General features: G+C 24.5%; 1 protein-coding gene across 5 annotated transcripts in view; it reads right to left on the reverse strand.

Moving 5' to 3' along the window:
• Positions 1 to 13,303, reverse strand: part of Mf (myofilin) — a 117,988-nt gene that overhangs the window by 41,931 nt on the left and 62,754 nt on the right. For all 5 annotated transcript variants that reach the window (XM_075376273.1, XM_075376272.1, XM_075376270.1 and 2 more), the window contains exon 3: positions 10,208 to 10,468. In XM_075376273.1, the coding sequence (XP_075232388.1) occupies positions 10,208 to 10,468 (261 nt within the window). The remainder of the gene's footprint in view (positions 1 to 10,207; positions 10,469 to 13,303) is intronic.

Raw genomic sequence — 13,303 nt, forward strand, 5'->3', positions numbered from 1 at the left:
CTCATAACTGATGTTAACTTTTTAATTTATTTGTTTAAATAAAACTAGATTTGTTATTCATTTTTAACAGACTAATTAGTCATGTTATTTGGTTATAGTAGAGGATTATGGTACTGGAATAAACAAAATATTTTTACCACATAATTGCATAAAATAACAGAAGTTATAATAAATTTTAATAAAATATTATTTCCAGTTAATTTCCAGTTAATATTATTTCCACTTATATCATTGTTCTAGTAATGTTTATTAGAATTTGTATAACAATAACAATAATATAACTTTATTTTTTATATAAGACAACATCAGCACATCGCTTTTTCTTTTAAATTGGAGATTTAAAATAGAAAATAAACAATTAGTTTATTTGTTTGTTAGCCTAAAATTTTTAGTTTATTTTCATATATATATATATATATAAATTGAAATTAATTTTTATTATTCTCAATTTTACATTGTGTTACTTCCATGACGTTTGGAAGTATAGTGAATTAGTAATATTCTTGCTTAAAAATTCCTGTAATATTAACCAGTTTTTAATTTTTCTTTCACCAGTTAATTATTCTTTTCTCTTTTTAATTTTAATCCTCAAATTGATCCACATTATTTAAAATTTAAAGTAAATTAATGGGACTATTCTACCAAACCCTTTCAAAGTTTTGTTAAACAATACTGCCACCAGAAATTCCACTGAAGAAAATTCCAGATGCTAAAAATCAAAATTAATTCCAAAATTTCTATGGAAGAAGAGTTCATTAATTTGAAAATGAATCATTTATAATTTTAAAATTTAATTACAGTTTATGATATTGCTCAATGAATGTCCATACAAATATTATTTGTTCATTAAAAGTTTTTTCTAATTTTTTTTCCAGTTATACCAAAATTTCTTATAAATATTTCCTTGTCCTTTTTCTTAGTATACTTCTCAGAATCTGTTGATTATTTGATTTTTTTTAGTTCTGTGTTTAAAAGAATATGAATATATTGTGACACTAAACAATTTAGAACAAAGTTATAGTCTCATTTGTAATTTTTGATACTTTCATACCTATGTCAGTATGATGAGCGATTTTTATTTTAATAGTTGTATATTTTGAACGAAGCAATATTTATCAGCTATGAATAAGTAATATCATTATTTCAATTACAGAGGAATTGGTAAGAGATTGCTTGTTAAGTTTATATTGTTATCTCCAAATGGTAAATATGAAGTTGGTAAATGAAGGAGTTATGAAGAAATATCAGTTTGAAACAAGTGGTGCATAAAATATCTTTTAAAAAATTCAAAAATAACATTATCAGATAATCACAGTCTAGAATGGCAAAGTAGATTACTGTCTGGTTTGAATTTATTACCACATTACTCATTCTGTGTTATAAAATTTTGTGATAAAATGATGTTTGAAAACAAATTTAATTATTTTGATTATAGTCAATTCATTTTTAACAAATCCTTCAATTTTAATGAGTAAAGCTTATTTTTCAATTATGCTGGACCTTCATTACCGAAGGTGAAACTTAATACAGTTTACTGTAAAAGCATCAATCACAGAATAAAAGTATAACAGTTTGAACAATTAAACTTGCTTTCATCTGATATAAATTTTTTTACATACATTCCTTGACAAAGCTGACTGTTTTTTCAGTGTGGAAGCTGGGTCTTATTGTACATTCTTTCTTTTTCCTGTTTATCCTCCGGTAACTAACGTTTAGATAATTCTTCAGAAGATGAATGAGGATGATATGTATGAGTGTAAATGAAGTATAGTCTTGTACATTCTCAGTTCGACCAGTCCTGAGATGTGTTTAATTGAACCAACTACCAAAGAACACCGGTATCCACGATCTAGTATTCAAATCCGTGTAAAAATAACAGGCTTTACTAGGACTTGAACGCTGTAATTCTCGACTTCCAAATCAGCTGATTTGGGAAGACACGTTAACCACTAGACCAACCCGGTGGGTGGGTCTTATTGTACTAGAGACAGGGAGCATGTAAAGTGATACAGTTGATTTTACCGAGATATATATGATTAGGTTGTTATAATCATCACTGTGTAATACTGATTACCAAAGTTACTAAAATTAAAATTTTTATAATTTAAAATATATTAAGAAAATATATTATATGCTAATTTTTTATTTTACTTAAATCACTCAGAAATAAATTCTAAAACTTGAAAATTCATAAAACATAAACAAAATATTCATTTTATGTACATTTATATTTAATAAAATCATTTTAAAATAATTATGGTAATAAAGTTTCTATCATTAAAAGAGAACAAATAAAATTATTTTTCAAATAATTAATGTATGGTATTTTTGAAAAAATATCACATCATAAATAAGTAAATTAGAGACAACTAATTTATATTGAAAGATATAAAAACCATGAAAATTCCATAGCAATCATTATTATTCATCATTATTTATCATGAGAAAATTGTCATGTAAAGAAGTTACACTAATGGCATCAAGTTGAAGTATCAAAGTTTAATTTTCTGAACAGCTGAATTGTCAGTTAGCTTTGTCCGGAAGTACATACAAACATAGACATACATATACAGATATATTTGCATTCACATACACACATGAAATGTTTAAATCTTCTACTTTTGTTTTAAAATTGAATTTATGACATTGAACTAATGAACCTGGTATTACCTACAAACAAATTACAGTTCAAGGATAATTTTATGATGTATGATATGATATAACATAATGTTAATTTATGCAAGTATTAAATAGTATATAAAATATAATATTTAATTACTATTTATAATGGAGGATGACAATCTTTTATACATGTGGCATATGTAATAAGTGGAAAAATTTTAGTGGCACAAAGTCAAAAAGATAAAAGAGAAGACTAAAGATTTTTGTAATTTTTCATTCAGAGTAATTATTTTCTTTTCATTCACACCCTTTTCTCCCAGTTCTCTTTATAGATTTAGGTAGGCTAGATCTGATATTATTTTGTAGCCAGGTACTCTTTCTAGTAGATACTAAGTTAGTAGAGAGTGCCAACAGTATATTTTGTAAATGAAAGATCACATCCTTTATGAAAGTTGTATTTTTTTATTTAGTTACAAGTCATAGTTATAATTAATTTTCATATCTTCTATATTTTACATGTTTCATTAAAAAATAAATATTTTGAAATTTGTTTATATCACAATATTTTCATGAATTGATAGCATGAACGTAGTAAAATAACTCTATTGCAATATATTTAAATAGTACGGGCACTTGTTAAAAAGACTCACTAAGTGACTCACTTTTGTCACTTAGATCACTTTTTAGATCACTTTTGCAAGTGATCTGAGAGATTTCAAATTAAAAAAATTTCTTTAATTCAAATTTTTTATGTAACATGTTTACAAGGTTTTTCCCATTACATATACACAATTCTCTTACAAGATTGTCAACCCCCTAATGTACAGCTTATAAATATTATTTATAATAAATAATTATGTAAAAGGAATGAAATATAGGAAATGTTAATAGGATAGAAAACACATTATATTAAAAAATTACATAAGCCAGCCATTCCATAGCATGTATATGTAACATATGTAAATAGATTTAAAAAAAAAATTAATATTAAAACATGTCAACGATTAATTGTGATGACAAAAACAGTTCTAAACAAAACGTAACAAAACAAAATGAGTAGCAATTAATAATCAAATAGAACAAAATTAAATTAGAAAAAAAAATAGAGGTGTGCTTAACTGTTCATATAAATGAAAAATGATGCTAATTATTATTATTATTATTATTATTATTATTATTAATTGAATACAAAAAAATATGACAATTAAAAATTATTTGAAGACAACTAATTAATACAAATTACATAAAATAATTAGCAAATTAAAATAAAAGCAGCTTATAAGCACACACTATGTACAAATTGCAAAAAAATTTATCATGTATAAATAAAAAATAAACATAACAATATGAAATAAAACACAGCATAAAAATAATAATAATAATAATAATAATAATGAATTTTATACCTACATAAATAATACATTAAAAAAAAAAACAAAAATGATAATGATTTTTTGTTTTTAGTATTATTCTATATTAATAATATGACTAATGTATGATATCAAATGCTGAGGATGGCTTGCTTAGCTTTTATATTCAGTTTATTTATTTCAAGATCAGTGAAATGTAATAAATTAGAACATGATTAATTAGTTCACAATCATACAAAATGCTATAATTAATGTACGTTTAACATCATTCTTGACACACATACAAATTATTCTTTAATTTTTTTGATACTTCATAAATGAAATGCATGAAGTTGAGCTTACATTTTTCAAAATGCTGATAAATTTAAAATACTGATATGTATGCTAATCTTTCTTACTTTACGAGGAATTAAATATTTTATGTATTACAAAATTACTTTTATAATATGATTAGGGGAAATTTTCAAGTAATTAATATTATAAATACTATAATCAGTCACAAAAGAACTGATACAGTTTGAATTTGAAAAAATAATAATTCCATTCTTTAATAACATTTTCTCCAGAATTAAAAATTAATACTTCAAGATTTTACTAAATTACATGTTCGGCAATTTTAAAAATTAAAGTTTTTTTCTGGAATGTAGTAATAAATAAGAGCCCTGAAGAGATTTGTCTTAAATAAATATTATAAAAGATAGTAATTTGGATATTAGTTTTTCAAATCTAATGCTAATATCAGCTGTTACATAAAATTAGTAAGACATCCTTTACCAAGATTAATGGAATATGGAGAGTTCCTTGAACCTTAAGAGGCATACATTACTAAAAAAAAAAATCAATGGTAATTAGACTGGTAAAAGTACCACATAAATCTTCTAACATATTTTAATTAATGGTTTTAGCAAAAAATATTCTTGGATAAATATTCTTGTACTTATTTTATTAGCATGTATGTTGCTTAAATTCTTCTTGCATGGTAGCATTTTATTCCTAATTCCTGCCACAAACCTTGATTACATAAGTGATGTAGCCATCTCATCCAAATTATAGCAATAATTAAATGGTAATTGGTAAAGTGAGTAGTATATATAAAGAATCATTATGTTGATCATACTAGTTAAAAAAAAAATTATTCTGTTTTCCTTTACCAGCTCACTACAAAATTACAGTAATACTGATTTAGATAGCTTTCAATCAATCATTATTTGTTTTTAATGTAAATGAAAGCAAAGTGTTTATTGGTATTTTATACTTCCAATAAATAGGAAATATAAGGTTTAAAGGAACAGAAGATTTTTATCCTTCAAATTTTTAGCGATATTCCTGCAAATGATATAAAAAGGTTGCTCCTTTCCTTACTGTTAGTCCAGTATAAAATAGTAGTTTTAACATTTAAAGGTTATAAATCTAAAAATTCATGAATAAATTTGGAACAAGAAAAAATGTACCAAAAATTCACTCAACATGAAATAATTTTTTTTTTATAAAATAATCAACTGAAAGTATGAAATTTTCTACATTGCAAAAAGGATATATTTATCAAAGGGTATATATTGAAAAATTGGTTTTAAAAACTTATTCACTTAATACATCCATCAAATGTATAGAGAATAAATTAAAATACAGCTTGGTCTAGTACTGACAGATATCATTGTTGTATTTAAAATTATATGACAGCATGTAACTAGACATTTGTTCTAGTTAGATGATGGGTCATGTAAATTTAGAAATTGTTTTGGTATTACTGTTTAAAAAAAACAACAAAAAAACAAAACAATAATTAATTCAATATGCTTTTTTAAGCATAAAAGCTTAAAGAAAAATTTCTAACCAATTCTGTCATTAACAACTGGAAATAATATGAGTGTAAGGCTCCAGAGAGATATACAAGTTGTGGGGAAATGAATCCAACTACTTGAAAGTGATCTTGAAACACTCCTAAGGGTAGATCATCTCTGTGTTATGCACCTTTTTCCATAACCTATCCTTTACTCCTTTCCTGCTGGAAGAATTGTTTCATTTTTTTTTTGTAGTTTTGTGATGTTCTCTGTGCCATGCTAAACTGGTGAAAATATTTAGAGTTAAGAGTACTTTATCCTGAGTTACTACATCCTTTTAAATTGGACTGGATTGTGGGAGGTAGCTTTGCCTATTGGTTTATTTTCATTCTTTATCTTAGTTATTAAAAAAAGCTCAACTTAAAGCTGAGGTGCTAATGATGTAAAGACAAGTCCCCTAATCCTTTCTAATGCATATATACATTTTTGGTTATTATCAGTTAATATTTATTACCTCAAAGAGTACTGAAAACTCTGTAAAATGTATTCCTGTAATATATTTCCTTATTTTATATATGCTTGCAGAAATAAATGAAAAAGAAAACAATAATTCCATGAATAATGTATTGGAAACAACGAGTACAAATACAAAAAAAATAATTTTGCCTTCATACCCTAAATTTTCTTCCATCTACAACTTACCATGCACTCAAGAGTCAGCTGGTCCTACAGATACACTAGTTATATAATGCAGTTTATAGGTAAGTATCCATGCATATCATGCTATTATAATTTTCTCAGAATATTTAAGTATTAACTTGTGATTATAATTACAATTCTTAATAAAGATATCCATCTCCCAATCAAAATATAAATGTTTAATTTTTGTCTATGTTTCATATCAATATAAATTTAAAAAAAATGAATATAATAGCCAGTAAATTAGTTGAATGTACAAAGAAATATTCTACTTAATTCATAATGCTCAACTCTACCAATTATGCTACATTTATCATATTGTGTATTCATTCTTTCAGAAATATTATTTTGCATAAAATTGGCATAACTTTAAATAAAACAAAATTTAAGTCTAAAAAATATAACTTGTAGCTTAGCTTATATTATATAAGGCTATATACATTGCACAGCATATAAGCAGCAATCAGGATAAAAAAATAAAAAATGTATAATATACTATATATATTTGTTACTTAAATGATGCAATTTTTGAAATTTTGAATAAATACTTTAATAATAGATGATAAGAAAATGGTTTGCTTTAGTTTTCTCATAACAGTAAAAAAAATATGAAATATAAATTTAAAAGATCAGTGACAATAAAAATTACAAGAAGAATAGTTGACAATTTAATGGAAGACCAATGTATAAATGGATAATATGCAACATATCAATACTTTATTAATTAAAGTAATTTTAAATGCAATATAAAAATTAATAAAACACATTTATACAACAGATTAAAAAAGATTCTATTAAAACAAAAATAAATCTATTTGTTCATAAGAGAATAAAAAATAAAAATAAAACCTAACATGTATGTTCCATTAAGTGTTAAAAATAAAAATGGTGGTGAATCTTTAAAACAAAACTGATGATCTAAAATGATAAATATAACATTACCTTAAAAAAGAACAAAAAATTCTAATCTTTTTAGGTTAGGTTAGTGAATTTCCTAATCATTTTAGGTTAGGAATCTAGAAAGGTTGCATCACGAAAATTAAATTTTGACCTCTCAACAATTTAGCTTTGGTATTATGCAGATCCTTATTAATTTTAAAGTTCATTATTTAAACATATTTATCTAATTGTATCATGAGGAATAACAAAAGTACTGGTATGATTTTTCCAATTAGAAGTGAATATACATCCTCATAAAATAAATTTGTGAGAAAAGGCCAATTCCATAAGAAATTTATTAAAAAAAGAAGAATCAGTTAAGACTTATAACTTGAAATTAGTTATAAGTACAGACCTATAATGGAAATTTTTTGTAAAGAAAGGAGTCTGTGAATTTAATCAGAATGACACTTTTGAACTTTTTATAGAATAGGCTTTTTTTTAATTACATTTAAATGATAACCCCAAAGTAGTAATGAATGATATGTGTGAGAGTTTATCAATCTGTGATGAATTATTTTATCAACTTATGATTAAGTGTATTAGGTTTCAAAACCCCAGCAATGCTTGAACCTATTTTTTTGGCAAATTAATCTACAATCATTTTGAGAGAAGTGATCAATTTTTTATGATTATAACTACTGGTGATGGCTTGATTTGTAGTATTATTATCTAATACAGTAATATTATCTTATACTATTATTATTATTATGACTTTTTAATATTATTCTATTGTTTGTTATATTTACTTTTAAAGCCTACAAAATTGGATTTATTTATTTTTAAATTACACTGAATCAAAATTTTGACTAACTGAATATAAATATCTATGAAAATATTTTCCTATAATATATTTATATTAGCATGGGGTTATATCAGAATTGTAATATCTATATAATGTGTTTCTTGACTCCTTTTAATCACTGACGGTAGCTAATTGATATATTAAAAATAAAGCTGGAGTTGTTACTGAATGCTATAGTGATTGCTTTAGCTAATAATTTCAAATTATTACTTCAAATTAGAGAATTATTACAAATTATTATTGAAAATTCTGATAGTTTATTTTCAACTACTTCTATATTTTACTTTATATTCTTTTCATATACCTATAAGATCTGATCTTAAACAGTTATTAGCTACATATGTTTCTTCTAATTTTTCCAATTTTTTTGTAGAAGATATTCAGAATTCATACAGCTACATCAAACTAATAGAGGATCTACTGAATTAGGTAAAGGTAAATGCAAAATAGATCTCTTATGATTGTGATGTTACAGTTAATTACCCATTGCTTTTTAACTAAATTTAAGATTAAATCTTTCAAATTAAGGAATCATTTGTTTTCTTTAGAAGTGAACATTACTTATCAATTATCAACTGCATTAGAAAAAAAAATCTTACAAAAACAATAAATGCTTCATCATGCAATATACATTTAAATAATCAATTTTCACTGATCTTAACTAAAATTAAACTGAAATTTATCAAAAAATTTTTAAATAAATGTGTTCTCTTATGTAAAAAAATGTTAGTTGTTAATGACTGACACAAAAAATATATAAACAGTTTAATTTGTTTATTATACAATAAAAAACAATAGTAATAAATAAATAAATAAATAATAAATATAATTATAATAGATGTTTGCCAAAGAAACAGCAAATATATTTAAATATAATATATATATACCGTATATGTTTAGAGAAAATAGATAACAAATTAATTAAAATAATAAAAAAACTGCCCTATTTAAATTATTCATCATATTAGAAGATATGGTATAATAAATTAATAATATAAGAATTAAAAATAATTAACTGTTAATGAAAATATATCTTATTATTATATATTAAACAATAATATACATAACAGATAAGTAAATATTTAATAAATTAATAACACATATTTATATATTAATAAAATCATTACTACAAAAATGAATTTAATACATAATTAAAAAAAGACTATACAACAAAAATACGATTAGAAAAAACTGTACCATAATAATATACTTGAATAAATATTTTATTATCTTTTCATTCTGCGGTGGCTTATTTCTGTATCTATGGTATTGAAATGTTTGTTATGTTTATACATTCATTTTCCCCAAGGTTTTTTATGGATTTAAGGAAAATTTTTTTTAAAGCATTATACTTAAATGATTCCAGTAGCAGTCAATTAAAATTGATTGGTTATCATAGACATTCTGTTCATGTACTTAGCTTCATTTGTCAGATCTGATGGAAATATTTGTGTTAATATGAATGATTATTTTCTGTTATTTAAAGTTTAAAATAATATTTTAAATGCGTTTTATTTTAAATGTACTTTTATTTCACCCCATTATATTTATTTGAAAATAATTAACTTATTTTTAAAAATCTTTTCTATTTATATTTCTTTTAGTTTTGAAAATGTTATTAATCACAGTTTACATGTATTTCAAAAATATTCAGTGTAAGAGAACAAATCTAGCAGTGAATTTGATTTGAGTTAAAAAAAAATTGTGTCTCTTGGCAAACATATCCCATTCTCTCAATTGCATCTACTTTCCCCAGATTTAGAAAAATATTTTTTGTTAATCGGTGGGCAAATGTATTTTATAATAATCTCTTTCAGTACAGTTGATGTATAAATATGCCACTAGATTGTTCCCATAAAACGTTTTACAGCATACTATTATTACATTTAATCCATAAATACTATGTTTGAGGTATATAATATTATGTCCATCTTTTCATTTCTTTATTTTTGGGGTAATTATTTCGATTTGTTTTTCAGATCAGTACATACCATGTGGAGGGAAGCGTTCGGCGCTAGTGTAATGATGTGGGTAGATATTCCTTGGGGATATTCCATAAATCTCTCGGCTAATTGGTAAGTATCGGTATCCAGGTACAGCAATCCTGTCGCTCGGATGGATTGGGTCGTCATATATCGACTTGATTGAAGGCCATGTCGGAAAATCAGATGAAAGTATTGGGCGGAAAATACCCTTTGTTGATGGGTATCGAGAATAATGAGATTTCTCTGGTGCCCTCATATCATCAGTGCCTGAAAATTATTAAATTAAAAATTATTACAGAGAGAGTTACAGTTAACAATAACTAAATACAAAATATATTAACAAATAAATACATTAAAAAAAAATAATAATAATAATAATAAAGAGAAAAAGGATAACACCAAGACTGTATGCAGATGTATCAGACAAATAAGAGAGGATCTGAAGAAAATTGGGCTTAGACCAGAAGACACCACAAATAAGATAAAATTAAACAAGAAAATTAAGAACAAAAACCCTTGCTTCACACTCACAAATAAAAACTCACAACATGAACATTTCAACACGGCACAAAGATTGGAATGTGTAATTTGTAAATTAAATTTTCTCAAATAAACTTTTATAACACCATAATAAAAAAATGAATTTCTCAATTTTTTTTTTAATTCAAAAAATGTTATTTTTTTATTAAATGTTAATAAAGAAGCAATTCAAATTTTATTTCAATACATTATAGCAATATTTAATATCTTACAGTTTTGATTACACAATTTATCTTATTGACAGTTTTGATTGCACATTTGGAATATTGCCAAAAAAATTGCAAAAAATTTAAAAAGATAAAAAAATAAATAAAAAAACAAAAAAAATAAAGTACCAAAAAAAAAAAAATTAAGTCTTCAAACTGACATTCACCCATTATTTTTACCCATTCTACAACTACAAGAATGATAAAACCAGTTCATTTTGTTCATAGCAGGATAAGTTAAATAGGTTGTTTTTGTATAATGTGGGAAAATTGTAATATTAAATGAATCAAATAATTTACCAGTTTGAATTAAACTGTTTGTAAATGTGAAATATTGTCAATAAATCAGATATATAAATTTAAAAAAATCCAAAAATCGGATATAGTTTTTTAGAAAGACAAATTATTTTTTACTTAAAGTAACGTATATTCTCCTGATGGGAGTACAATATTATTGAAAGTAAAGGAAAACTGTTGCTGAAACATTTTTATTATGCGTGACTATAATAAGATAAGAATTAATAACGTACTCAAATTACGTAAACTTTTATCTTGGATAAGAGAAAAATCACTAAACAAAGATTTCATTTTATTCATCAGTATATTATTATACTGTTCAAAGATAACAGAGCATTTATACAAATAGGGGGGTTGTATTTTACTTAAAAACAGAATTATTGGAGTAGAGCAGAGGATTGCACTCACTGCCTTTCTATATAAGATAGATAGTACAAGGCTTGACTGAACCAGTTCCTTTTTAACACTAACAAGCAGCTTTGCAAAACTTGGAATTCTTGGTAACACTGGCTACCATTCTTGACCTAGATCCATTCTAACTTGATCTACAACTGCATTCACTTTATGAAAATAGGGGATTGCACTCACTGCCTTTCTATATAAGATAGATAGTACAAGGCTTGACTGAACCAGTTCCTTTTTAACACTAACAAGCAGCTTTGCAAAACTTGGAATTCTTGGTAACACTGGCTACCATTCTTGACCTAGATCCATTCTAACTTGATCTACAACTGCATTCACTTTATGAAAATAGGGAATGCAAGTGCTTACAGGCTTTCAGTATACAAAACAATACTTTAATAGATGGAAACATTTGAAATAATATGAATCAATCACAAATTAAAATAGGTGTGCTAAATTTTTGTTCAGTTTTCAGCATATGTATTCCAGGATGCTTAATAAATTATAATAGTAATCTTATTATTTGATTTAAAAGTGATGTTACGTTCAGCTTCAGAAAAATCATTTGAAAATTTCTAGCTATCATTCTCATACAAATATTTAATAATTTACATAAATAAGGCGTTATATAGAGTTCTTAAATTTTTTTTAAATTCATAAATAAAAACTAGGGAAAATTGATTTTTTTACATTTTATAAAATAGTCATAAATGAGTAAGAAATTATTAAAATACAAAGAAATTTGTATGAAAGCTAGGAATATATGATTTAATATAAAAAAAAAAAATACCATCAAAAAGAAATTAATTACAGAATAAAAATTTTGATTTCAGATTATCAAATTTAATGTAGTGTAAATTAAAAATCTCTTGGCAATAGATTTTGTCGTTACTAAATTTAACTTCCATTTTGTTTGTGATGTATATGTGTGGGTTGGGTACCATATAAATCACTCTTGGAAATGGCACAGCCATTCTTAGAAAATATCAATCTCATTGCAGGGTTATTAAGGAAATTGAGCAATGAAATAGTTTCCCATTCATTACTTTTGTCATTGAACATACTGTTCATATGAGAGTGCCAACCTCTACAAAATATGGTAACAGTGAACCCTAAAAGCAATACCTTCACGCAATTCATCAAAGTGATTCGCTGTACACAAAATATCATTATTCTGAGAGGAAGTAACACTGATTAGTTCGTTTGTATCTCAGATAGTTTACATGCTAAAAAATACTGAGTTATAAAGTATAAACCACAGTCATAAAACAACAGACTAATTGATCTTTTTCTACAGAAAAAATGCCTTATGTATACAATATATATATATATATATTCAGGTACAAATAAGTCATTAAGCAAATAATAGAAATAAATATAAACTGCAGATAAAATATTTAGATCATAAATATTCCATATTATAATTCTTCAGGTAAAAACAACCATTTTACAATATTATGAAAGTAATATTACTTATTATTAAGTATATTAGTAAGTTTAGTTGCACCTGATAAAGCCTCGCATTGAAGGAGAAACGTAAAGTTATTGTTTTGTATTTTGGTTTATTTCAAGTAATAATATCATAATATTGTAAAATGGTTATTTTTTACTTGAAAAATTATAATATGGAATATTTATGATCTAAATATTTTATCTG

Source organism: Lycorma delicatula, chromosome 10, assembly GCF_047948215.1.
Source record: "Lycorma delicatula isolate Av1 chromosome 10, ASM4794821v1, whole genome shotgun sequence".
NCBI classification, from domain to species: Eukaryota; Metazoa; Arthropoda; class Insecta; order Hemiptera; family Fulgoridae; genus Lycorma; species Lycorma delicatula.